Source organism: Tetrao urogallus, assembly GCF_951394365.1.
Source record: "Tetrao urogallus genome assembly, chromosome: 22".
Lineage (NCBI taxonomy): Eukaryota > Metazoa > Chordata > Aves > Galliformes > Phasianidae > Tetrao > Tetrao urogallus.
The window spans coordinates 6,133,204-6,161,052 of record NC_136835.1 but is presented as its reverse complement, the minus strand read 5'-3'; the positions used below and the strand labels follow the sequence as shown (position 1 = coordinate 6,161,052).

The 27,849-nt window shown below is 51.1% G+C and overlaps 1 protein-coding gene across 1 annotated transcript in view; it reads right to left on the bottom strand.

Moving 5' to 3' along the window:
• The window catches only part of KIRREL3 (kirre like nephrin family adhesion molecule 3), a gene marked incomplete at both ends in the record, with an annotated part of 234,571 nt that overhangs the window by 27,730 nt on the left and 178,992 nt on the right, over positions 1-27,849 (bottom strand). The window contains 4 exons of the mRNA XM_079545729.1: positions 949-1,099; positions 2,206-2,363; positions 17,863-18,012; positions 19,944-20,093. Coding sequence (XP_079401855.1) covers positions 949-1,099; positions 2,206-2,363; positions 17,863-18,012; positions 19,944-20,093 — 609 coding nt within the window. The remainder of the gene's footprint in view (positions 1-948; positions 1,100-2,205; positions 2,364-17,862; positions 18,013-19,943; positions 20,094-27,849) is intronic.

The window sequence follows — 27,849 nt, the reverse complement described above, 5'->3', positions numbered from 1 at the left end:
TTGCAGAGTGCAGGCTGCTTAATCCATGCCGGTGTTTTCCTACCCCTCCAACACCCAGCCAGCCTTGGGAAACCGATATCCTCGTTAGACCCCATTAAGAACAACATACTTTTAATAGCCAGATAGGATATTATTATTATTACTTTCACAGCACGCAGTATTTAATGGCTCAGAGTGGAAATTGGTGCTCCTTGTTGGGTCCTTTTACATCAGATCCCGTCAGGCTCAGGGATGCAGCTCACATCTCCTGCACTGCACTGCACGGCCTAATGATGTCTCTGGCTCTGTGTTGCTTGTGAGAAAGCACGTGCCATCTCCAGCTACTGTCACTGTTTGCAGGCTGTGAAATAACCCGTGCTATTATCTCATTTTATCTGCCCGCTTCTGTCAGGACATGCTATACAGAGACCCAAGAGCCCGTTAATCTTCCGGCAGCAAAAAGCTGCAAATCTTAAATGGTGAATTTTCTGCTGTGCTTGAGTTTGTTCAGGCAGTTTTAATTGGACCCTGGAAAGCAGCTGGCATGCTAATATTGAGCACCCTGCATTTGCAAATTGTTGGTAAATACAGCTGGAGGAATTGTGTGTGCTAATGAAGCCTGGCTGGAGAAGGGTCAGGGCGTGCCTGAGAGCAGCGACTGCTGCAGAGGTGGGGAGGGAGCTGCAAAATGGGGTTTATGAGGAGGGGGTGGTCATCCACCCCTGTGAACACCCATCCCTGGAGGTGCCCAAGGCCACGGATGGGCCCTGTGCAGCCTGATGCCCCATGGCAGGCGTTGGGTCCCTTCCCACCCGACTGTTCTATGGTTCTATGATCTATAAGGTCCCTTCCAACCAAAGCCATTCTGTGATGCTCCCATGACCCCTCTGCACCAGTGATAGGAAATCTCCATCCCCATTCCTGTGATGGAGGCTGGGTGGCACGGACCGGCCGCTGGCCGCTACTCACGCTGGATGTCAATGGTGACTGAGGTCTCCTTCCCACTGGGGATGGCTTTGTTGGTGGCACGGCAGACGATGCTCTCCCCGTTCTCAATGTCAGAGGGGGCGATGAAAAGGGTGCTCATGATGCTCTCCCTCTTGCCGTCGCGGAGAAGGGTCTGTGAAGGGACACGGAGTTGTAAAGAGGTGGCTTTAGGTGCTACCTGCTGTCCCCTCCAGTAGGGTGGAATTTTGGGGTCTTTAAGTCAGCTGTGCCTCATCCGTGCTGCCCGGCTGTGACTGCACTGAGGCTGCAATACAAATCAGCTGGATTTGAAACGCAGAGAAAAAAAGGAATTCTCACTTGGAGCAAATGGTTTCAGGCGATCAGTAACCTGAGCAGTGTGTCTTCTTGGTTGAGTGGAATATCCGGATCAAATGAAATCTGGGTTGGATTTTAATTTCATTAGGAAAAAAACCCCAGAAAGATGTAAACTGAGGTGTGAGCTTAAAGGGAAGATTTTGGCTTTTTTTTTTTCCAGGGATGTTGCTGGAAGGAGCCTGAATGGTGGGGGTGGGGAGAAATGTTTATTAAAAAGGTCTTCAGGAGCTCGAGAGGAATGCGTCTCACTCTGAACTTTGAAGTTGCCTGCATTACAAATGGCTGTAAACTGACCCATTTTGTGCCTTGCATTTTGTGCTTTAGAAATTTTCATTAGAAATGTCAAGTGTTCCTGAATCCTTAGCACTTACCAGGCATCAGGCTTTGATAAACAGGAGAACATGTGGGCACCCATTCCGAGTACACTGCTGATTGCTCTTTGATGTTTTCCTTTATGACCCAATAAAAGCTTTCCATTTAAATTAAAAAATGCCAACAACCCTGACAATTTTTCATAGAAAACTGCAGCTAGAGGCGGGGACATATGTCACTGGGAAAAAAACCCTTCTGTTTCAGAGCTTCTGCTACAGCCAAGGTCAGTGCTGGCTTTGCTCCTTGAGCAATACAAGCATAACACCCAGATGGGATTCTGGGGGGCAGAAGTGGGTGTTCCAGGTGATGTATAAGCAATGTGAGCATGCAGGAAGCCAGCTAGATTCTGGGCAGAGCCCACTTCAGCACCAGCTGGGGGTGCATCTTCATACCACTGGGGATGCTGCATGGAATGACACAGGCTGCGGAGCCGAAGGTGCTGCTCTGATGGCTTTGGGGCTGCACAGAGGACCCCAGGACCCTTCCTGAAGCAAGGGAAGAGCAAATGGTCCCCAGCACGCACTGCCTCACCTTGGAGTAGGTGGCCCCATTGACGACTTCTCCTTTCCGCATCCAGATGATGGAGGCTGCCGGCTTGGCGTTGTCTGCGTGGCAGGTCAGGTTGAGGGGGTCCCCTGCTCTCAGGCTGATGATGGGTCCCCCCATAATGATGGGGTCATCTGGAGGAACTGCAAGGCAAGGACATGACAGGTGTGAAGGAGGTGATGACGTGAGAGCATTAAACAAACCTGCTGCCAGGGCTGGGAGCTCACACCGTGTCAGTGGCTGTGATGGGGACGTGACACCATCCCCACGGGACACTCTCAAGTCAAAGCCCACTTACTGTGAGCATCAGCAGTGCCCCAAGCAGGGCTCCCCTGGCAGCCCTCATTACGGAGGGGCAGAGCAGTGCTGAGCATGCTCCTGCAGCTTTGATCATCCTTTTGCTTTCACTTTATCCTCTGTGCCACCCTCTGGCTGCACAAAAGGCTGTGAAATTCCTCTCGCTCAGGCTCACCACTGCCAAGTCTTTCAAGCATCTCTATCCCTTAAAGCAGGCGTTGCTGGGGGCGGCGAGGAGATGTTTAAGATCTCAACATGCCTTTGAAACAGCCGTGGTCTGACAGCCTGTGTGAGCTGTATCCTCATCACAGGGCACAGCCGTCTGCTACTGCAGCCAAAAGCATCTCTGTGTCGGCTGGGGAAGAAGGAGATAAGGGGCACAATGACTTTTTGGGGACCATCCTTGAAGCTCGGCACCTCAGCATGGCGAAAGGTGGGAGACTGGGCTCCCATCTTGTGCAGGAATGCGCAGGGGGAAAAAGCATTCCCAAATGAATCATGGGGGTTGGAGAAGACCTCTCAGATCCCCACCCCACTATGCTCACTGCCACGTCCCACATCCCTGTGCCTCTGGAACACCCCCACGGATGACCCCCTGCAGCTGTGCAGTGCAGCACTGCTCTTTGGAGCAGAGATGCTTCCACACACCGGCCCTGTTTGCAGAGCTGGGCTGCTCTCACCTCACAGCTGGCGCCGTGCGATGCCCAAACTGAGCTGTGCCCTTCCATTGGCCCAGGGACATTCCTAACAGCTCCTTGTTGGCTCCCACAGGCCCGGCGAGGAGCTGGAAGGGGATTATGCTCTCTGACAACCCAGAGGTGACTGCCTGCCTCGGCGCAGGGCTTGCAGTGAGCAGACGTGCTGCCTGCACACCAGGCTGCTCACACAGGCATCTACCAAACTCGGTGAGTAATGGGATTTTTCGGCTCAGCGGGTGGAACCCAAGAACTGAAGGAAAAAAAGCTTTTCTACATGGATCCTGAATGCGTATTTCTCAGGCAACGAGAGTGAAAAATGTGAAAATCTGTGTTTTGGGGGTTGGTCAAACTGCGCCAGGCCCTGGAACAGGGGGATACAGAAACTGCTTTGTTCTGATGCTGTTTAACTACTAAGGAAGTACTTTCACTTTTTTAAAAACAGCCATTTCACTGAATGCATTTATACACCTTCAAAAAAGAAAAAAAAAAGAAAAAAAGAAGAAATACATGTCTTCCAGTCGTTCTTTTCCCCCTCACTGAAGCTATTAATTGAATTTGACCTCAGCTTGTGAAATATTGGAAACTTGTCTTGTGCAGAAGGAAGAAGCCCAGCCCACGAGCCGTGCTCTGAAGAGCCTTTCAGAATGAAATGAAGGGGCTGTCATGGGGATGTTGGACATTCCTGGGTGATGTCCTGCCAGTGGCTGCTCCCTCCAACCCAGATTATCCTTCTGCAGTGTCACTGTAACGCTGCTGATGGAGCCTGTGGGACATCACAGCCCCACTCAGGTGTGACTTCCCAATGCCAGCAAACCCACTTTTCCAACCTGTGTTGTTTCTGTTTCCCCACTGGATTAGGAGCGAGACCTGGGAGCTGCTGAAGGGGTGAGGAAGAGAAAAGGAGAGAACAGATCCTGACTGCTTCTTCCCAAGTGGTTCTCATCCACAGGTAAACACGGCCCTGCATTATCGATGGTCACCAGGCTCACCAAGCACAGGAGGAGAGGGGCTGCTGACAGCAATCAGCAATGTCTCCCAGCAGCCCTAACTCCTGCAAAGTGGAGGGGGATGCACGCCTTCCCCTGCCCAACTCCAGCCTGGGGAAAGAGAAGAACAGAAGATGAAGAGGGGAAGGAATAAAGGGAAGCAAGGAGCCGGCAGCACGGAGCCATGATCCATTATTCATCCCGTGCTCCCAGGACTGTTGTTATTATGAGGCACCACTACGGAATCTGGCCTCCTAATTTTTAATCACGCAGTGGTAGAAGTGCCTTCCTGATTAATACAGGATATAAATAGGAAGAGCTGTTTGGGGTTGTGGGCTTCTCAGTCCTGACAGCAAAGAGCAGGGAGTTACCCTTCATATGCCTGGAACATCTATGAGGAATAAGAACAGGGATGGATGAGCAGAGCACAGCTGTGGCAACCATTGTGCCCCATGGGCAGAGCTGGACGAAATGCATGGGGGGCCTCTCCAAAGGGACCTTCTGGGGAGGGACCTGCAGACCTCCAGAGCCTCAAGCTGGAGATCTGCTCTTTTTCTGACCGTAAACAAAACTTGCAGAAGAAAACATGCCAAGCTTCCTGTCATCAAAACCACAGTTTTCTGTCAAAGCACAGCACTTCCATCACTTGGTGAGTTAAGTTAGAAGCCTTCCTGCATGCAGCTCTGCCTGCAAGCTTTACCTTTGTGATTAACCAATGGCACCACACAGAATCTCTAGCACTGAGCTGGTACCCCAGGCTAACACTGCTCTGACCAAGAATGAGCATCCGTGTCTGCGTGCCGCTGGCCATCAGACAGCTGGACAGCTCTGCAGCAGGCAGACGGAGCCTCAATTACCCTCAATATTTATTGAGATAACAAGATCCTGCAGGCAGGAGTCTCCTCCTGCAAGTAGGGAAAGCAAAAGGCCCTCCTGCCGCCAGTGCCGCTTCCTAATTAACGCCGAGTGCCTTTTTGTGTGGCTGCTGGCAGCTCCTGGGCTGGGGTGCACAAATCCTCCTGCGGGCAGTGCCAGCATCCCTTCCAAAGTGCTCCCGGTGGGGACGGCACCTGGTGCTGGGATGGAGCTGCTGAGTGGCCCCTGAGGAGCGCCGCGTTGGAAGGAATATCAAGCTGCTGTGAGCCCAACTCCTCCCTGGGGAAGGGCTGCTGATGTGCTGCTCATCTTCGGGGAGGGCTGGGTGGTGTTCAGTGCTCTGTGTGAGGCCAGAAACAGATGCCTGCAGTGATCACAAAGCAGCGGTTTGCCAGCCCTGAAGCGGAAGGTCTGAGCACACTATGAGCATCCCAGCTCACTGCGGGGTGCCACACTCAGGACTCTGCCTGCCCTCAGTGGCAGCCAGAGGGACCTGGAGACTTTGCTCTGGCACAAAGAAGCGTTTGTGTATTCAGATGTGCACTGCAGGCTTGTCAAGGAGGCATGTTTGCCTCTTGTAGACAAGTCAAGCTTATGAGGGCATCATGCTACACTTGCTCAGAGTGAGTGTATATGGGCACCGTCCTGATCTGCACGCAGCTGCTTGCCGGCTGGAGCATTCTGCAAAGCAAACTCTTGCAGGTTCAACCTCATGCTCCGGGACCAGGCTTGCAGCCTGCAAGGAGCAGGGTGTGACCTGCAGTTTCCTGGGAAGATGCATCCCTCTCCAAAATAGGGAGCAAGGGATGACCTGAGCTGCTTCCCTGCTGGGTGGGAGCAAACGAGGTTGCCTTCATTCTACCAAATAAAATGAGCATGGGAGGGAGTCCATCTGGTTGTGGTAAATGGACTGGGGAAGGTTGGGAGAAGGGAATAAGAAGGAATAGTTGGACACTGGGAAGAAAGTTAGAGCTAGCATTGCAATTCCTTTGCGGAGGAGCTTGGCAGCTAAGGAAAAAAGGGACCTGACAGCAGGGGGACAGCACTGAGTCAGTCAGATTTCCCTTTGCATCCTACATCTGCCGAGCATTCCTGCCTGTGAGCTGCTCAGTATCTGAGCGCCCAACAGTCCAGAGCTTTCCCAGTCCCTGCTGTGCTCTGGGAAGGGTGGCAATGGAGTGGGGCAGAGGGCAGCCTGCAGAACGCAGAGCACTCTCTGGAAGCTGCCTGGCAGAGGGAAAGGAAAAAGATGCAGGCAGTGCAGCCTGGGGAAAACACGCTGAAAAATAAATCAAAAGAAACAAGGGGAGCAAGGGAGAAAAATAGCGATGAAAGTTTAAATAGTGCATCTCTCCCTCGGTCCTATTTGGCTGGTGAGTGTTGGAGGCAGCGAGAGTGTGGGTGGGCTCAGCAGTGATGTGGCCTCTCCATCCCACGCAGGGGACAGAGACACAGGAGGGGGGTGGCTCTGTGCCTCCCACACCCCACAGCCCTCCTGCTGGCTCCATCTGTCCGCAATGCACAGACCCTCCTCACATTGCAAACCTCCGCGCTAAGATTTCCTACAACATTTCCCTCCCCCCCTTAACGATCTCAGTTCCCGTCCAGCAAATGAACAATTTTTAAATATTGGGCTTTTCCATCCCCACTGGGATTAAACCCAATTTCTGGCCGCAAGGGCTGTCAGAGGAAACACAAGCAGATCTGACATGGGATAAGTGAGCATTTGTATTCTACTGAAAAAAACCTTTTCCATGAGGAAAAAGCAGAAGTTTTCGCAGCCCCTCCAAGCTCTGACAAAGCGCACAGGTGGCTGCCTGGGTATTGATCTTCTGCTTGAAAGATTCTCAACACAAGGAGCAACAAACTCCACATTTCCTCTTCCAGCTGAAAACACCAACCCAGCAAATCCATCAGAGCTGATGGAGCAGTTCCCATTGAGCATGGTGCAATCGGGGTGCACAGTGAGGGGAAACTGAGGCACAGACATGGGGATGCACAACCACACTGCACATCGCCCCGCGTCCCCAACTGCTGTGCTGAGATGGGACCTGGGTGTCCCCAGCTGGAAAGACACCAATGATGGGACACATCCAGAGCATGGCCCTCTGCCCCCACCACCTTCTCCTGGCTTTCCTAAAGGCCATGGCTTTAGCCAGCCATCACAGGGGCTGGGGTGGAGGAGGGAGGTGCACTTTGGGGTGGAGATGCATGCATGGTATTAGGGTGGCACGTAGGACTGTAGGATGCTCCATGGGGTGGTGGAGTCTCCCAGTCCCATGCCCCAAAATCCCCCATCAGGGACCGACTTCAGCTTTGCCATGAATTAGCCACAAAGCCAAGGCTGCACCTCAGCGCAGCGCTCTGTCCTTCAGCCGCGCAAAGCAATAAAGGGCAGAGCAAATCGTTACGGATGAAGCTGGGACGCATCGGATGGGGTTGATCAATGCACAGCACTGCCTTATCTCTGACATTGGCCAGGGCCAGATGTTCTGAAGGAAGCCAGCACAGCCCTGCTGCGATCAATCACAATGTTCCCAGTGCTGACACGTCTCGGCCCTCTGAAGCTGGTTATCAGCGGCCACACAGCTCTGTGTACATGTGTACACTGTGTGGTATGGAGAGGTTCGGTCCCACAGGCGCAGCCCTGGGATGCCCTTGTCTGCACTCCCTCACGCAACCTGGCCTGAGGCCATTCAGCTCTGCACAAACCCCTCTTTAAGACCAGCCACCCAAGTTTTCAAAGCTTGGTTGGGAAGGGATCCCCTCTGGCTGCTCTTCTTTGAGCACATCCCCACTGCACCAAATCCATTCATTCGCTTTGAGATATTCTTCCTCCCTCTAAGATCCCTGAAATGCCATGGGCTGGAAGGCAGCACCTCCCCTAAGCCTACGTTACCCTTCAGACCCCAATGTTCTGAGCAGAAATGACCCCACCAGTCACACCAAAGCAGCCTCAGAGGATGCGATGCTATTTCTGCTAATGCTGATTTCCATGGTATGGCACATGGACAGAGCATTCCCAGCACTACCAAAATAGGGAAAGAGCATTTTGTTGGGAGCAGAAAGGGGAAGATGAGGTCTGGGTGGGTAGGAGAGCTCTCATTGCATTGAGATGTGTTTCCCATTCTGGTTATTTCTGAGCTTAGAAATTTAGGTCAGTTTTGCTAAACAAGAAGTGCTGATTTAGAACAAAAGGGGATGGCGTCAAAAAAGGCATTCCGGGTTTTCCCACGCCCAAACTTTCATTGCAGGAAGGCTCACATGAAACATGAGAAACACAAATCCCTCTGCTCTCCTCTTCCAGCCAACTCTGTGGGCTCTCAGAGCAAATGACTGCAGGTGAATTTATTTGAGATTGCAAAAAGGCCGTGCCGTGGGCTGTGCACAGAGCAGTTAGGGCTGAACCCTGCTGCAGAGCTGCCTGCAGATCCCACCAGAAGCACACTGGGGGTTGGGACAGGCAGAGAAATCAGAGTTGGACACATAGGACTCATTGCAATGGGAAAGGGGATGCTGCTTCCTCTGCCCTGGGCTCGTTTGTAGTGCTCTGGTGAACTCTTTGCTGCACTGAATGAACGCACAGGTAGGCGGAGGGACGGCCAAGGAGGGGATCTCTGCTGTGCTGGGCTTCAATACTGTACTGAGAGCATGAGGAGGGAGCCCAGAGGCAGGAAAGAAAGGGAAGCAGATGAGAAACCTGGTATTCTTCATTTACTCTAGTTAATTTTAGCCTAATTTGTTCTTCTGTAAATATCAGCCCTCCTTTAATAAGTCAGTGCGGCGATTGCAATGTAATCACCCAGCGCATCATAAAAGAGTTTCTCTGCTAATTGTTAGGAGGAAGTGGAGCTGTTCTGTGGCAGGTATGGGATTGCAGAGAGAGATAATTATAACCAGATCTAATTAGTAATTATAACAAACCTCCGCTAGAAATGGCTTTTAGTTAAATATGCCCCAGTTCTCCCAGCAGTGCTGCAGAGCTTGAAGAGCAGCGCTGGGTTCTGGACCCACAGCCTCACCCTGCGCACAGGATCCCAGTGTGCAATGCAGGGAGCTGGAAATGCAGTGCAGGCAGCTGAGACAGGAGAGGGTGCTGTGAGCACAGCAACGGAGGTGCTGGGGGTGCATCCTGGGGTACTCTGCTGGAGGTGGAAATGCTATGGGATCTGGGGAAGAGGAGCAGAAAGGGAAGGGTTGAAGAGGAGCACCTGAGAACGCACTGGGATTCCTCTGCATGGTGTGAAGTGCAAAGAAATGGCAGGGAGGTTCGTCCACAGATCTGCACAGAGAGGGGTGCCAATCTGGGGGGTGCGAAAACATGAGAGAGAAAGTCATTAAAGGGTATTAATCCAAGAGAGGGATGTTGGCCTGGAAGGGATTGAAGAGGGGGATGCTGATCTAAGAGTGGGGTGCTCACGCAGAAGGAGGACGCTAAAACAGTTGGGTGAGCATGAAGGGATGCTAATCCCAGAGTGATGCTCATCAAGGTGAAGGATGCTAATCCAGAGGGACGTTAATCTCTGAGGGATGCTCATCAGGACAGGGATTCAAATCCAAAAGTTGGATGTGGGGATGCCGGCCAGGAGCTGCTCCCCCTGCAGCAGAGCTGCCCCCAGCTGCTGGCTCCCGACGTGTGGGGTTTCAGATCCCACGGCACCGTGGTTGGGTGCTGCTGGGCTCCCACTCCTCGCATCGCAACCCCTCGTCGCCCACAGCACCGACCCCAACTGCTTCCCAGCTCCGTGCAAAATGATTCAATTAAGCGCTGGTTCACAGAGAGCGCTAAAAGAAAATCAAGCGAGCGAGCGCCCAACAACAACGAAAAAAATGGCCCCTGGAGAATAATTTTCTTCTATGGATTTTTAAGACCAGCGGCTGGAGAATCACTTTCTCGTTTTTGTGCTGTCTCTCCAGTCAATAAATAAGAGGGAAATAAAGGATTTCAGAGAAAATAGAATGCAGTCAAAAGGTAAATTGTGGTCTTAAAAGCCCCTAAGAGACTGTCACCGACTTTGAAATGTTTCCTGGTTTGAGACCATTTCTTCCTGACTACATGGTTTCCGCTCCTCAATTTGCATCTCGGGGAGGCAATCTTTAAAACTGATTTTCCCCTGGTTGCATTTCATCGGCACAGAAACTAAACAGGCGGCTGCATTACAGTAATAACATCAACATTTCAGCCACCTTCGCCTTAATTATTTCTCCGTCTTGCCAACAGGACCAGTTAAAACAGATTTATATTTTGGTGTGGAGGTGGAGAGGGGGGAGGTCTGTGTGTGTGGATGGGTGAGATAATCTGGAGAAGCCCATTTCTCCCTTGTTATGTGTCACCGTCAGAAAAAAAAACCCAAAAAAACAAACACTTGAGGTAAAAGGTTTGGGCCGTTTAAGAAATAATGTCAGCGTTTCAGCTGCCTTTTGCCTAATTGTTTCCCTCTCTCGGCTCTGCCACCTGAACCAGTTTAGATAAGATGGGAGCCTGGATAAGGAGGAGGAGCTGTGCCCTCCCAGGCTGATAACGCTGCCCTCACCAGCGGCCAACGTGGAGCTGAGCGCTTGGGAAGCCATGCGGCGCTGCTGAGGATGGTGCTTGGAAAGGAGCGCAGTGCTGAGGAATGCACTGAAAGTGCTCCGAGTCAGCCTGAAACAACACTGAGAGGCCAAAGGCAGGCAGCTGGGAGCAGGTTGGAAAAGGCCTCTTAGGTCAGTGAGTCCAAGTGCCACAGCCCCTGGAGGCGCCTGCTCTGCCATAGGAGCCCCCGGCCCCCCGCAGCTCTCAGACTTCCCTCCTCCCAAGCTGCTTTCATGCCAACGACGATCCCTATTTATAACCTTCTCCCCTCCTGTTCCCCTGCGTGCAGCTTTATGACAGCCAGGGTTCTCCTTTTTATGACATTGTTGTTCTTAAAGTGGTTTTATCACCTGCTTTTATTGCAGGATTACTGAGTGGCACCCCAAGTGCCACAGCAGTGGGGAGGAGAGCGCAGCCCGCCCCGGAGCGGTGGAAGCGGCTGTGATTTGGTGATGGATGCAGCACTTCTTATCTGGTGTATTTCTATCCATAGATACATAAAGCATTTTGTGATCCCCACGGATGCAAGGAACTATATAAATGTAAATCATTATCATTGTCATTAAATACCTTCTGCATCTTTTCAGTCCACCAGTTGGAATCAGAGGTGCGCGGGGCAGCTGCTGTCTGAGCTGGAGCCGCTGAACCAAACACGAGAGGGGCAATTTTTGCCTTTGTTAGCAATTAAACGTGCTGTCATAAAAGACTTTATTTTCCCTCTGCAATTTTGCATGCTGCCTCTTGATTTGAAAGTCACTTCTCGCCCACCACGAGGAAGCTGTGCGGGCTCCCCTAGCAACAACCTGAATATGAAGCAGCTGCTGGGGCTGCACGGGCACTCCTGCACTGTTTGAAACCTCTGTGAGCAGCATCCTGCAGCACCACAGGGAGAGAGCACTCGAAAGCATCCCCATGCAGCGGGGCAGCATGATTTATGACCAAAAGAATACAGATACCTGTGGCCAACATCACGACTCAGCAGCATTTCTGCCTGGCCCCAAATAACCGAGTGCATAGAACTGCCTTCTTTTGGATGTTGGCCATACTGCAACCAGCGCTGTGCTTACAGCCCCAGGCTGCCTGCTGCTTCTACTTTCTTCCTTTCTACAGGATCCGAGCCTGAAGGATTCACTCAAGGTCATGCATGGAGCCTTTGGCAGCACAGAAACCAAGGCAGACGTATGTGCTGGGCCATACAACACTGAGCTCCCTTCCACCATGCCACCAACAAGGCAGCACACGGTGTTCTGCCACCAGTGCCCAGACCACATCATGCCACCGAGCCCTTTTTCCCTCATGCATCTCCACCCAAAAGCCTGAGCACTTCCATTTCTCCTCATGGGAATCCACCTCACCCTCTGCTTCCATTTCATCTCCTGCTTTCTGTACTTCCTGGGAACTCCCCATCATTTCTTGGGTTATTTCCCTCTCTGCACAGATGCCCAGGAGAGGGGTGACCCTATGGAAGCACCAGCAAGGGATGTGTTGTGTAGGAGTTGGGTGTTGGCACCCACAGCACTGCCCAGCGTCAGCTCCATTGACACTTCCCAAAAGGAGATGGCTGATATCAGCCTCCATGGTACAATGACAGAGCACCAAAGTTCAGAGGGACTCATAGGATTTCATCTCCCCTGGTCACGATAAGCAGAAGAGAGAGAGCTGTGGAGCTCTGATTGACATCCATGGGTCTCAGCCCAGGTCCCTCCCAACCTGTAAAGGCTCTGCAATATTTAGTTGAAGGAAACAAGGTTTCCCTAGCTCTTGTTTTTCTTTTCCTCGTGTATTTTTTATTTTCCCCAGCACTCCGGAGCCGCAGCCTCCTGCTGCCCAGGGGAGATCTTCCATTTAGCTACCTTTTCCTTTCTCATTTCATGCTGCAATGGAGATTCATCAGAGGTGTTAAATCCATGATTTGCCATGACTCCCCCACCTCACCCGCTGAGCTCAGGGTCGAGAGCAGCATCTGTGCTAAGCTCTGCACCCCCATCCTTGTCCCACACTGCAAACCAATGCCTAGGGAAAGAGCACAGTCTTCATCTCATGGCAGCTGTGGCTATGGAGACCCAGCAGTGTTTGGACATCGTGGTGAAGGAACATGGGGCAAAGGCTGGGTCTCAGGCCTTTCTCACATTCCAGATGGATGCGAGATGTCAGCTGCTAACCTGAGCATCCTTAATGCCAAATGCCAGAGGACCATTTGTCCAACATCTGCCATCGCATGAGACAGATATCCCTGAGGTGAGGCTACTTGCCATCAATCACAAAGGACACCCATGGGTGAATCACAAGATGGTTGTGAAGTTCTGCCCCAGGCAATCCCTGCCCTGGCTTCGGGTGGAGGGGAATTGATGTTCAGCCCCAGGGCTGGCAGGCAGAAGGAGCACCTGATGCTTTCCTGCTTCCTGGCCATCCCTGCCCTTGCAGAGCCTCGGGCTCATTTTTCATCCGGGGGATCAATGGAGAAGCGGGGGCTGTTGCTGCAGGGATGTCACGCTCTGAGGGCCTCATTGCTCTCTGCCAGCTGCCAAGGGGACAGCAGCAATGCCAGTGTCAGCTCGCTAACAAGCTGCACATGATGCCCGACCCCACAGCACTGCAGTCTGTGCTGTGGGGAGGGATGCAGGAGTTGTGTGTGATGCAGATGCAGGGGAGCATGCACAGGGTGCAGATGGGGAGATTTTGTGATTGGGAAAAAGGGAAGGGATGCGTGGGTGTGCAAAGCAAAGAAGGCTTTGCACAGACATGTGTTTTGGTTTCCACAAGCTCTATGAGAGTGACATCCATCAGCTCATTACAGAGCACAAGACTCTCCATGGCAGAGCTGAATGTTCCGTGCTTGCTAAATGCACAGGTCAGGCCCTCCCTGCATCGAGACAAGAAATCACAGCTCAGTGCAAGAATCCTGACATTAATCATTCCTAAATGCGTCGCCTCCCATTTACTGGCCACTCACTCTTCAGCATGCGGGTAGGAGTGCTGAGGACAGAAGCAAGGTGAAGTTTGATGGGAGGTGGCATTGCTGGAAGACCAAGGGACAGAGTCCAGAGAGAAGAGAAGAGCTGCCAGGCACCCAAATCTCCCTTTAGCATCCAAGCTGGCTCTGTGTCCCCAGCGCTATCCATTAATTTACCTGCAGCACAAGACAGCCTCACCTAACCCCTGGGCACAGGGCTTGGAAGAAGCCTGAATTTTGCAGGCTTGTCCATAAAATAGCTTGAGATAATGACTCCAGGGTTGGGCTTACAAAAGCCCTCAGCCACTCCATCTTTGCATCAGTGTGACGGATGCAGCAGAAGGGCAGGTACAGCTTTACTAGGAAACCAAGCCTTGTTTATAGTCCCCTATATGTGCCAAGAGTGTGATCAATAAGACATTAATCTATGGTGAAAGGAGGCATGGCCACATAGCTTGAACCCAACACCACGATGCTGTGAGATGGGCATCCGAGGGACAGCATCAACTGGTTTTGCCCATCTCCTTCCAAGACAAGAAAGCAGCACTCATGGGTTTGCCCCCCATCCTCCTCCACCAAGGAGCTCAGCACCACCCCACTCCAGGACACCCCTCCTCCCCCACTGCAGGCTCTGAGTGCTGTAAACTTAAGCTGCTCAGACACAGCATCAAACATTTAAGTTATTTGGGATTTGCGCTCGATTGTTTGATGTTGCTGTTTCATTCTCAGCAGACCCGCTTACTGTTTTGCCACTGCAAAAATTCCCAGCAGAGAAAGCAGCTTCATGAAGACAGAAACTGTTTCAAGGCTTTTCAGGCTATCAGGAAGAAAATGATTGCATTTCTATCACTTTTTTTTTTTTGTTCCACATTGACATTCTGACTCTACATGCTGGTTCAGGCTGAATTTTGCATTCAAAGAATTTAATTCTGTTAAAAAGTACAGGAAAATAGTTGAGACAGTTCCAGGTTGGACCGGTTCACGCTTTGAAACAGCCCCTGTTCCAGTTTCTCACTGCAGCTTGGCATTACAAACTAATACTGAAAAATGGCCTTTCCCAGGCCATAACCTCTTCATTTTCTGATCAAACTCCGCTAAAGAGCAGGAAAGCTGAGAAACGCAGATGTCTCGAGCTGCCAGTGATCATTCTGGTAATAGAAACAGCTTACTCTGCTCTGCAGGGGAGGGCTGTTGAGACCGGGATGGAAAGAGACATTTCAATAAAATAAGAAGCTGAAAAAAAGAGGGAAAAGGTCGCGGCTGAACGGGAACCGCGCGGCACCGCGGTGACCTTCCTTCTTCCCACCCCTGCCTTGTGCCATCTTCTAAGGCAGGAGCTCTCACTTCAAATTAACTTAATCTGTACTGTTTAATAATTCATGTTGATTTAAGAAAGCTTCGCTTCTAATGGGATGCACGCGAAGGCAGAATTAAGGCTGGAAGGAGCCGTGGAGCAGGAGAATTGAGACAGTGAGAGGTGATGTATGAATTAATTGCTATCAGCTGACCGCTGCACCCGTCCTCGCAGCCCTGTGGTCCCCTCCCTCCTGGCTGCCACCAGGCTGCAGCATCTCCCCAGGGCTGATGGTGGTACGCAGAGCCACACAGCCTTTAAATTCCCAAATTTTGCATCCTGGAGCCTCCAAGTTCCCACATTCTGGTTCCTGGAGACTTTTCTCACCCTCCCGCTGCTGGGGCTCACCCCATGCCCCTCTTTTCCTACCTCTCCTCCCAGTTTCTCCTTGCTTGGCTGTATTCAGGAGCTGGGAACTCAACACTAATTAACGTGCCTGCAAATCCCAGCTCGGCTGCCAGGGCCGCCGATTCCTTCACGGTCCCCTGGGTGCAGAAGGCTCCACAAGCCATCCCTGCGGCTCCTCCAGCTACACGGCTGGCAGATGCATATTTTAACAGCACACATCTGTTGGCTATATAATCTCTTGTATTTGCCCTCCCTGCTCCCAGCTTTGATGGAAGACCGGAGGGAACTCTCCGGTGGTTACAGCCGAAGTGTTTGCTTTGCAATTTCACTCGATTGCTGTCTGATTTTATTTTTAAATTTCTCCAAGTCCTAATCAGGCTCCTACTTTATTTAATTAATACCCCCAGCTTGGTTAAATAGATCATAAATTAAGAAACCCTGCCATTAAAGATGTACCAGGTAGCAAATAGACCTCCTGTGGCTTTTGAAATCAACCCAACAGCGTCTTCCTTCCCAGCACGTGGTCCCAGAAGCTCACAGCACATCTTCCAAGCTGCTTTGGGTGACCTGTCGGAGTCCCTCTGTCCTTTCTGGGAGCAGATGACTGGCTCTGCATCCCCCAAATCCCACCCTACCACTCAACTGCACACGGTCTTCCTTGTTGGACAGAAGTCCCCAGGAACGACAGTGCCCCAGAATTGCCCTGGGACAATGGGAGGACACAGGAAGGGGCTCCTTCAGCTTCAGGACTGTCTGTTTGAGTTCCTGAGCAGTATCTGTCCCTGAAACCCCACAAATACGAGACTTCTCCCGATGCTGATGACATCAAATGCTCATCTGTTTGAGTGCTTGGATTTCCAAGGCTATGGAATGATCTGTTCCACTACATTTAACCATGTAGACTTGAAAACAATGTGACAAAACCTTAAATATTTAATTAAAATATGGTGTAGCTCTGCATCCGAGCAGGGGAGCAGGAGACAGCAGCCCCGTAGAGCTGTTGTCAGACATGAATGACAGCAGTTGGAATCTGAATTCCGAGGCATTAGGGGATTCCTTGATACCAAGGAAGTGGAAAAGCTGGCAAGAATGGACAAAGCAGCACCAACCCATGCGGAAAACCAGGTGAGCAAAGTATGCTCCAGAGGACACAGCCTGGGTGTGACAGAGGAGGATGGGGTGAAAAGGCCCAGCTGTACAAACCCACGCTTGGCCTCCTGAGAGCACCACACATACACACATGGCTGCCCATGGCTACCACAGCCAAGTGCCAGGAGACAGTGCCACCTCCTGCCAGGTGGGCAATGGATGGAAGCATTTTCCCTCTTCGTGCTCCCTCCCGCACCCCTGGCCAGCCCTAAGCTTCCTCGGAACATCTGCAGGCACACATACAGCAGAACAGTGGGAACCACTGGGAGTAATGGAACCAGAGGGATGCTGAGCCCCACCCTCTCATCGATTGGGTTTGCTCTGAACGTGCTCTAACTTTAATTTTCCTAAAAGGAAAACATGCTGCAAACATAAGTTGCCGAACATCTTAGGTAAATGTACCAATTAGCAGCTACATGTATACGCACATAAACATTAACTACCATCTATTCAACACATTCCATAACCCCAAAGATAATAACGATTTCCTTTTGATCCACAACAGCATCTCTCTGCTCAATCAACGCTCAGAGCACTGACGTACGCCTGTGCTCCCTGGGACTAAATTAGTTTTGAAATCTTTAGCTCTAATTAAATAACATTATTTCTTTTGTCTGGCTCCAGCAACGTCGCCTGACTTTGCAGCAGAAGGAGGAGGCACAGCTGGGCTGATGGAGGCTTCATTCCCATACAGGGCCATGCTAAGGCTTAGAGCTGCTGCTTCATTGAGCAGAAGGGTGGGTCAAATAGAAACCATCGATGTAGGCAGGCCAGGGAGGAGAGAGGATGCATAAGGGGGAGGTTGAGGGTAGGGACTGGACAGAGTGGTAGAGGGAACATCACAGACCAAAAATGACAACTTGTTTTCTCAGGTTCTGATGCCATACCCGCAGACAGAACCAGTACTTTAGCAGCAGCCACAGGTGCAGAAATCAAGGAAAAAAAGCTGCTTACCTTTGGAAGGTCTCAGCCAGGCAGGGATCTCCAGCAAGATCCCCTCACCTCCACTGCCAACCCTTAAGTGAGGGCTGGGAAGGGGTGGATCCTGGCTTCAGCGCTTCCATCACTCAGTGCATTGCATGCACCTGAGCTCCACTGGGTCTGCCCTGCCTTCCCACCAGGTGCTCCATCACTGCTTCAGGCTGTGAAACAGCATCTCTGCTACACCGCTGATACCCTTACATGTGTGTGAGTGCCCTGTATTTGTAGAGCTGAAGTACTAAACTCCATGCCCAAGCTACTCATTCCACAACTGCTCTGCTCCCTCTGCTATCACTTCTGGGATCACAGTATATTTCTCTCACCACGGACTCTTTTCCAGCTGTCCTGGCTCAGCAACAAAACATTTTGCAACTGAGGACAGAAAACCCACAAAAAAGCTGTGAGTGATGGGAAAGCAGACCTACCGAGGACGGTCAGCCGGGCCGGTCGGGATCGGATCGCTGCTTGGATGGCTTGGCACTCATAGACAGCGTCATCCTGGAGGTCAGCCCTCAGGATTTTCAAATGATGCTCTCCAGACAGATGGTCTCCTACAACCAGGTAGCGCGGGTAACCTGCAGGATGCAAAGCATGAGACAGATGAGCTTCCTGCAACATCCCAAGCCCAGGTTTTGCCCAATTAGATGAAATCCCTAGGGAAAGAATGGGATTGGCATAGCCCAGGGCTTGCCTTTGTTTTCCAAGGGGCAAAATGCAGCTGGAGCAAGACAGAATCTTAGTTGACAAATGGGTCAAACCTGACCTTGGGCTGTCCTTGCAAAGACACGAGAAACCTAAAGTTTAATGTGCCAAGAGCAGACACTGCAGAGCACTGGGATGTGAACGCATCCCCTGATTTAGGACCACTTCCCTGTCCTGCCAGACCTACCATGGGATTTCTTATCCCTTATGCTGTGTTTGTGGTTGGGCTGAAATCCTCTGATATTTGCAGAAATGCTGCTCTTCATCATCTTTGTTAATTATCTTCACAACGAGATTGTGTGCCCTCAGCAGTTTGTGCAGGACACTGAACCGAGCGCTGCAGCTGACTCAACAGAAGGAAGGGATGCCATCCAGAGGGGCTTGAGAAGTGGGTCCCCATCCCTGGAGGAGCCCAAGAGGGGCATCCATCCCATGGCAGGAATGGGGCCGGGGGGCTGTGAGGTCCCTTCCAGTCCACCCACGCTGTGATTCTATGGCATTGCCCAGTTTGGTCTGCGCAAAGCTTGGGCACGGCCTCCAAGGAGCAGCCTGCCCTCTGCATGGCTGTGTGACACCTGAAGCACCACGGAAGGAAAGCGGCCATCAGTGCATCCGTCCCTCCTCGTGCTGCTGATTGATGCTCAGTGCCGCGCAGGCAGCCTGGCACGCTCCTGTGTTTTTGTTGTTTCGCAAGCTATCAGCAGCAGGATTTGCTCTCCTGAACCGCAAGAAATACAAATGATGGGTTTGTTTGTATTTAGCTAATTAGATGACTGGCTGAGCCGGCAGCACACGAGCTGGCAGTTCCTCTTGCTAAAGCAGCCCCAGCTCTGCTAATTGTGGAAGTTGTTCACATGAGCCACATACTTCAGCAGAGCTGCTGTCACCCATCCGTGCTGCAAGGTCTTGTAGGGAAGGATCAGCTCTGCTGTGGGTAAGAGCTGCGGCACTGAGCTTTGAAAAACATCTGAAGAAGGGACTGCTCACTCAGGCAAATGGATAATTATACAGATTTTTAAAAAACAACACCAAACACCAAGAGAAAGAAAAGCAGCATTCTCCTGAGAGGAGAGCAGGGCCCCTGGAGACCAAGAACCATGATTTCTCCATTGGTTTCTGGCTGCTGCTGGCTCTGCATGCTGGGGTGCAGGCTGCTGACTCTCAAGTGAGCCTTTCCCCTTCATTTTGGGGAAATATTTAAAAAAATAATTGTATTTTTCAGCAAAATATATAGGATAAATTGGATCTCTACTCCACAGTTGCTCCAGTCTTCTCCAGTGGCAAGAAAACCATTTGCAGTCCCATACAATGGGATTAAATAATGAGAAATCGGAGGAGCTTTATTACCAAACTGTGATTTGAGGGCTCTGCTGGATCTCAACAAACGCATTTATCCAAACACTTCTTTTTTTGACAAAGCCAAGACAGGCTGTCAGTGCTTGTGAAGCATTTCAGCCTGGTTTTGGGAACAGGACATCTCCTTCCCCCACCTGTGGGAAACCAGCTGCCCAGCCTCGAGCCGCAGCCAAGGCTTTGCTCATTCCAAACCTGAACACTCGTGTGGGCGCAGCCAGAGGGTTCTGCAGTTCCAATGAGAACACTCATTTTCTCAAAACAAATATTTGTTTTGAGGCCATTAAAGAGAAATGGCTTTCACCTGTGGCAAGCGCTCATTTCCTTCTTATTTTTCCAGAGGTGTTCCCTAACATCTATTACCCCGACCTGCAATTAATGACAGCTAAAGGGCTTGAGCTCTGCTGCCAGGCAGCATCTCCTGCTTGGGCACCGCAGTGCTCCCACTTACTGGAGAGATCCCGTCCGACGCCAAGGGCGAGCCCGTCCTTGATCCACAGCACAATGCCATTGTACTCGGGGATGGCACACAGCAGCGTCACGGGCTGCCCAGCGATCACCACCTGGTCCTGGGGCTGCTGAGTGAAGGAGGATGCTTGACCTGGAGAGGGGACGAGAGAGGACGAGGCTGTCAGACCCCGGCGGCACCTCGGGGTGCAGCGGCCCCAGACTGCGTGGGGCTGAACTCCAACCCAACTGCTCTGTGGTTATGGTTCTATGATCCCCTAAGGATGCAGTGATGGCTCCGAGCCTTTGGGACACCTCTGCACCACGGAGATGTCTCACACCTCCTGAGGGTGCAGAGCATCTCATTTTCCACAAGAACCTTGCTGGCTCACTCTAACCTGTTTCCCATCAGGGCGCGCTAAGTGCTGGCATTATGTTTTATTTTCACTCCTTGAAATTCATCATCGTTCCTTCGCTTTGTCATGACTGAAAACCATTCTGGGTGTTAAATCTCTTTTTTTTTTTTCCCCCCAGAATGAGTGTTCTGCTTTGCAGTCGGGCAAGGTGTGAATGCTGACGCCTACCTCTGGCATCCTGTGAAGAAAATAGCACAAAAGCAAGAAGAAATGACTGCAAAGCATCCCCGAACCAAACCTGGGCTATCCCAGAGAGCTATGCAGGGATGCAGCACTGCTGTCTGATGCTGAAGTCTTAAATACCCCTCTCTTACCCAATTTTAGGCTGATCCTTTGGTGTTTGGGCACATCGGAGGGCGATGCTTTGTGTTTGCTGAGCATCTGAGTCGTGCTCACTCGTGGGAAGGGAGAGATTCGGAAAGAGATCAGAGCAATTGGACTGCTCCTCGCTGTGCCACCTCGGGGCTTCAGCATTCAGGAGCCCTGCTGGGTGTTAATTATTGCTCTGGAACAAGCACAGAACAAGAAACTCACACCCAGAGCTCAATGACAGCTCAATACCCCACATCACACCGGGCTGCTGGAAAAGGTACTTCAAAATCAATGCATTAAAACTAGGACAGCTTCCACACGAACCACCCTAGATCAATTCAATCCTAATTTGCATTAACTCAATTTAATCATTGACTGATGATTAATCCTAAACCAAGGTTAAGTGTGACACAAGTTCTCGCAACTAAACTTGTTTCCAAATGAGTTGCTGGGCCTTGCCTACAGGGCAAAGCTGCAAAGCTCAGTCGTTTTCCAACTCGTGCAGCTAAACCAGCCTAAGCTCCCAGTGTGAATACTTATATTTCACTTAATTTATTGCAGCTTGACTTGCTCTCAGCCAGCTGAGGATACGTGGGAAGGAGCAGAGCCATCCTTTGGGGATTTCTACCAGTTCTATACAGCAGATTGAAAAGCTCTGAGGAAATTTTTGTGAATTCAGATGCACTGCAGCACCTTATTCTGAGGTATTTCAGAGGCTCCACCACTCCCATGCTTGAAGGGCAGCCTGATTTTCATCAACGGGGGCTCCAAGAGGTCACAGTGCTGGACCTCAGCATGACGCTGCGCTACACACATCCAACCACAGCAGCCATGGGAGATGCTGGCTCACAGAGTCACCAAATCACAGAGTTCTGGCTCCTCACAGCCCCAGCCCCCAGCTCAGGCTGCCCAGGGCACCTGCAGGGATGGGGCACCACTGCCCTCTGCTTCACATCTCACTTGATCTCCCCTCCCTCACCTTAAGGCCATCCTTCTTGCCCTGACGCTGTCCTGCTGGGACACACGACAGCCACACTGAGCCCCAGCACCACCAGAAACGTGCGCTCATCTGAACTGGGATACAGAGATTTCATAGGAAGTATTAACAGCTCTGCAGCTTAAATGCACAACACTGAAATAATGGGAAAAGCAGGGATGGGAGAAAGGAGATCAGGAGAGGAGGCAGAACGCAGTGAGCACTCTGCCTTTTGTATTCGCATTTCCCACCCACTCCCCATGTTTCATGGCTCACTCCATAATCCCAACCATTGCCAAAGTAAGCTGGGCAAGCAGGGACAGCACTGGAATGCAGCAATGACCAAACAAAGTTCATTTAATCAGACAGAATTATCAGCTTATCAGCTGGGAGCTGCAAGAGCCATAATGAGAAAGGAGCAGTGCAAAGTGGTGGCTGTGCCCCCTGAAAATGCCCATTAAGCAGAGGCTTCGTTTGGTAATTGCTGTTGGAAATGAAGCCATTTTTGTGATGTTTTTTTGTTGTTTTCCCTTTTCCCTTCCTTGATTTGTTTCAGAAAGCAGCTGGCAGCCATGGGAAATTAGAGTGAGAGCACAGCATATGTCTGCTGTCCTACCCTTCCCTCTGTTTGCTCAGTGTGAAAAACGGTCGGTGCAAACCTTTATTGCACATGGATCCGTCTGGGGGCTGAGTGACATTGGCAGCAGAGGAGGGAGAGGGGAGGGACACAGAGAGCAGCACCTGGCCCAGCCCCGCTCCACACTGCTCTGTAAAAAAGCCAAAAAAAGCCAAAAAAAAAGAAGTACCAAAGGCAGAGCTCAACTCGCTTTCAAATCAGCTTAACGCGTGATTACTGGGTTTAACTGGGTTTGGGAGATCAGAGGGCTGCTCACGATGCAGCTTTTAGCTGTCTTATGTCTTAATGTCAAAGGAACAAGTAATTTGCAGAAAGTTTTAAAGGAGATAAGATACTTGACAGAAAATAGCTGGAAACGGGGAAATTGGGAAAGGATGATTTACAAACGCAGGGTGAGTGGTTTCAGCTGCAAGGAAATGGGCTGAAAACGCTCCGCTTTGGCTTTTTCATCCCCGTGAACTTTCACAGCATAGTTACAACGTGGCAGTTGGGCTTCAGAGCACAGCTCTGAGGTGCCAAAGCCAAAACAGAATGGAACTGGAAGGGGTTGGGATTGGATGACCCTTCCATCCCAAACCATCCTCTGGCTCTATGATTTCATCCACCACATGGGATGCCGCAGGTCCACAAGAAGTCCTATTTCCCACAGACTTCCCATGCCCCATTTGGGCACTGAACAGCATTAGCCATAGGAGTCTGGTTCTAAATACAAGCCAACCCTAAATTCTTGCAGAGCCTGAAGTTAAAACCAACCCTAGAGAAAAAACCCCCCAAAAACCCCACCAAGGGGTATGCAGACAAGATGCTAACCATGCCTCCTGGGTCCCAGTGTTGGGTCTGGGGACTCTGGCAGCAGAGAAGGTGCCAGGGATCCTTTGTGCCCAGGTTCACTGCTGGCTGCTGGCTTTGCTGCATGGCCTGAGGAACTGTCTGCAGCCCAGGACACTGCAGGAGCTGCTGTGCTGACCCGGCCACCTCCTGCCCTCCTGGGGGAATCTCTTGAAGGCCAAAGCAGGGGGCACTTCTGCAGCTATTGAAATCCTAAATGCTGGGAACAAAATGGGAGAATAAACAACCTGCTGCGATAAGCGAGCCGGCAGTAACGCTAACCCTGCTTTCAAAAATCACAAGCAGGAGCCTTATGAAGTCACAAGCATGTCATAAAAGTGTAAGAAAAAAAAGGGGGGGGGGGGGAGAAAGAGAACCACTTTAGAAGTCTTTATATTTCCTTAATGGATTTTGCACCTGTGGCTCCTGCTTTTCAGTGCTGCTCTGTAACGTTGCCTTGTTCTCTCAAACAAAGACCGATACTCTGTGACATTTGGGACTTCCAAGGGAAATCACACTGCGACCACTGCAGCACTTCCAGAGGAGCCCCAGCATCTCCATGCAGTGCCAAGAACCCAAACCCTCTGGCAGCCCAAGATGCACTTACACAGCACACAGCCCATCCCCAGCGCCCGCAGCGGCTCCTCGCTCCCTCAGCCCTCTGAGGGCTGCGATGTTTGCACGAGTCCTTGCCTGAATGATTTCCACTTGCAGCCCTCTGTGCACAAAGCAGACGGTGTGCTGCAAGAAGCGAAGAGGCAAGTGGGAACAGCGGATGGTTAAATTTTCATTACCCAAGAGAAGTGAGTATTGTAATAAGAAGCAAGGGACTTGCAGAGGGAACAATGACTCATTAGAAATGGAGACACCACGGCTGCTTTTATGTAAGCAGAGCTTTGAATTTCCATTGTGTTTTGAAAAGAATTAGCTCTTTTTGTCGAGGAGGGGATAGAAGTGCTGAAGGAGGACTGGTGGAAATGAACTGTTTGGAAATGAAAGGATGTGGACAGGGGGTGGTGGGATGGCTTCATCATCCCTTGATGCAGAGCTAGCACTGCGTGGCTGAAAGCGAGCAAGGGGCCATCCTGCCTCTGCTACAGGAGAACTGAAGCCCAGAAACCATCGTAGGATGTTCCTCTTTGAACCACTGAATATCCCGAGCTGGAAGGGACCCTCTTGCCTCTTTGGGCCAGGGACATCACAACACGATGATGCTGGCTCAGCATCTATCAGGGGTGGAAGCAGCAGGACATGCCTAAGGAGGGCTCCATCTCCATTTCCCAGCAGTCGATAATCTCCCCTTCATACCCCCACCCTTATATTGACCCCATGACAAAGACTGGCTCTGCCCATGCCATGGGTCCTAATCCTAAGGCCACCTCGCTCCCTGCAGGACAGCATCGCGCTGTACAGCACGCGCCCACATTGATTTTTCAATGGCTGGGAAAAGCAGACAGACAAAAGTGTTCCATTATTTACAGCGCTCTCAGGAGCTGCCACTCACATGGCCGTGCCATGTTTCCTCATTGCGGTCCCCGGTCACCAACACGCCTGTCCTCCAATTGCCCCCAGTGAGAGGTGCCACCTGGAGAAGCATCCCAAGGATGCTCTGAGGCACTGCAAGGATTTTCTCAGTACAGGACCAAGCTTTTCTTGTGCCTTGGGACTGAAGGACAGATTGGCCCGCAGGCAGGAGAGCTGAATCCCACCGATGAAGCTATGGATGTGTCCTGGGACAAGGAGCAGCCCCCAGAAGGAGGCACACTGTGGGGACAGCCAGAGCCATGCCCTGCCCTGCCCTCCTGCTTTATGGTAGGAAACCAGCTACAGCCTGAGCTCCTCACTCGCGCAAAGCTTTCCATTATTTTATTTTGTTTCCCTGGAGGGAAAAAAAATAAATCTGCTTGAACAAAAATGTCAGTTTGGCCTTTTTTAGTTTGACTGCGTAAACACAGCTCACGTGGCTTCGGCATGCTGAATTATTCAGCCTGAGGGAAGAAGTCAGCCCCACTGCCACCCCACGGCTCAGGGATGGGTCACCAAGTGGCACAGCCACCCTGTGCCCCCTCCAGCCGTGCCCCCATCTGTGCTACCTCTGGAGTTCAGCGTGAGAACCACACTTTGCTCCTGGCACAGCCCTTTGCCTCTTGGCCCCGTCTCGAAGCAAACCTGAGCTCTCTGCACTATTCCCCAAACGCTGCTTACAGAAAACATCCGCATCCCACCGTGTCCACTAAGCAGCTCCAGACAGGAGACGCAGATGTTGTGAGTAAGACGTTGGACCTTTTGGAAATCTTTTTGTCTATTAGTCACACGGGCGAGAGATCTGAACTGCCGAGCGCTGCGCTCGCTTTGATACCCACACGAAATCCCAGCACTGCTTTCAAAGTCACCGCCAGCGGTTTGGTCAGCCATGCAGAAAAGGCTGAAATGTCATCGTCTGCTCTCTTATTAGCTACCAATTGGGAAAGGTGTAAGTGTACACTTACCAAGAGATATTTATTGGCAACGTCCCCCCAGCACCAGCGCTGAGAATTACTTCTTGTGAGATTAAACGCCCTTTCGCGGTGCTGCACTGATAGAAAATAAACTAATGGGCTGCACTGAGGATGGAGAGAACACAGGCTGCACAGAGCACTTCTCACCCTGACATTAGAGGCAGGGTGGCACTGAACTTTCAGGCTCCTCTGCTCCATCACTGCAGTGTGTACCCACTGCCCCACAGAGCAGGAGCGTCACCTTCTGTTGGAGGGACTGACAGAGGTGACAGAGAGCTCTGGGGCATGCAGAGCTGTTGCTGGGCTGGAGATTGAGGTATGCTGCTAGGGCAGGGACAAAGGAAGGCTCCCTGCATTGCAAACTGGCAGCGGTGCCATGCAAAGCAAAGGGGCCAGGGGCTCAGCTGCAGTACAGGATACCCGTGAGCACAGCTTTAATGTGCAAGAGAGAAAATGGGACTTCTCTTGCTAAAACAGCTAACGCCCCAAGTGACTGCTCTACCCAAATCTCCCTGACGTGATCCTGTGGGATTTATTCATAAAATCCATCAGGACCTGCCTCTCACACCCAGCCCCACACCGAAGCGCAGCCCCATAAATCTCAGCACATCCCCGAGTTAGAGGGCACACAGGACGCTCGGCCCTAGGAAGAGCAGGAGGATGAATAATCCATTTCACAAACGATTTGGAGATTTCAAAGGCTGGCTCAGCTCCCAGGAAGAGCAGAAGCAGCAAGTTGTGCAGTCTATGGGGCGGAAAATCAGACCAAAGAGCTCGTCCTGGGTTGCGCGACGCTTCGCTTCCGTCCTCATCTTTCCCAATCTGTTATCGCAGGCTTTGAGTCGTAGAGAGAAATCAAAACGAAGATTCACTTCAGAACAGAAAATGCAGCTATTAATACCAAAACCACTGCAGGATTCTCCTCCCATCTCCCACCTGCTACTCCAAAACTAAACCCTTGCAATGAGACACTGAATGCTGCATGAAACCCCAACCGTGTTGCTTGGGGGGCCCCGACCTGACATGGGCACTGGGACCCCTGTGGAGCAGGGTAAGATGGCTGCAGGTTGTGCTGCACCAATTAGCAAGTCTGACGATGAAGCAGAGGGAGAATAAGCGACTTTCTGCCATAATTGTTTGTTTGGATTTTTCTGAGCGGAAATAATTGTAAATATGTGTACTGCCTTTTTTTTTTTTTATATAAATGCAACATTCATATGCAGGCTGTTCTTTAGAATAATTTGTTTCAATTCTAAAGGTAAGTGTGTGGAATACACAACAAAAGGTGCTGGGGGGAAGAGGAGGAGGAGATGCCAAGAAGAACAGAAGGAGCAGAGCACCAGTTGGGCAGGGAATGTTTCTTGCACATCCATCCCCACAAGGAAGGCACCGAAGCCTCACACACTTCTATCCATACACAAAGGCCTAAGAAAAGTTGTTCCCTGCCCAAAGAACCATTGCTGCCACAACATCCTTAGACCCCCCAAAATGCCAAAAAAAATGCATTTATTCCTCAGATAGGAGGAAGGAACGCAATTTCTGGGGGAAACCAGGTGTTCTGGAGGACGGCCACCAGCACCAGTGCTCACAACAGCCAGGTTCTGCTTTTTGCCTGGTTTTAACCCAACCCAACTCAGAACCACTTTAGAAGAGAAGTGTGAACCCTGTCAGTATTCACATCCCTGAAAACTCTCCATCACACACAGCCCTGGGAGCAGCATGGGGATGTGCCTTCACTGCTGTGACTTCTCTGCCTGATCCTCATCAAGAGGGGCCTCAAATGTTTTTAAACACAAGGTTTCACAGTTCTGGTTTTTTAAATGTTTTTACTTTTCTTTTTCTGGGCTCTTTTTCTATGGGGCCCACTGCAGAGCCAATTGAATGCTTGGGTAAAACCCCAGTCCAAGGGATGACAAGCACATTCTGCCCTGCTGAGTTAATTACCAGGCAATGAGAGATGCTTGTCAATAAGCCCAGCTGCTGCTGAACCCCCTCCTGGGCTGAGCAGCGCACCTGCAGGACACGAGCTTTCCATCGTGACATGCTCACTTAGGACATGACGTGTTCCCTCTACACCTCGAGCTGACTCTTGGCCAGAACTCACACAACAAACAGCCAAAATCACCCAAACCACCAAAATCAGGGTTGTTTTTTTTTTCCCAGGGGAAATTTTTTCCCACCTGGTTTACTGGTAAAGGATTCCCTGCTCGGAGCTGAAAGCAGGCAGTGTTCAGCTGCGAGTC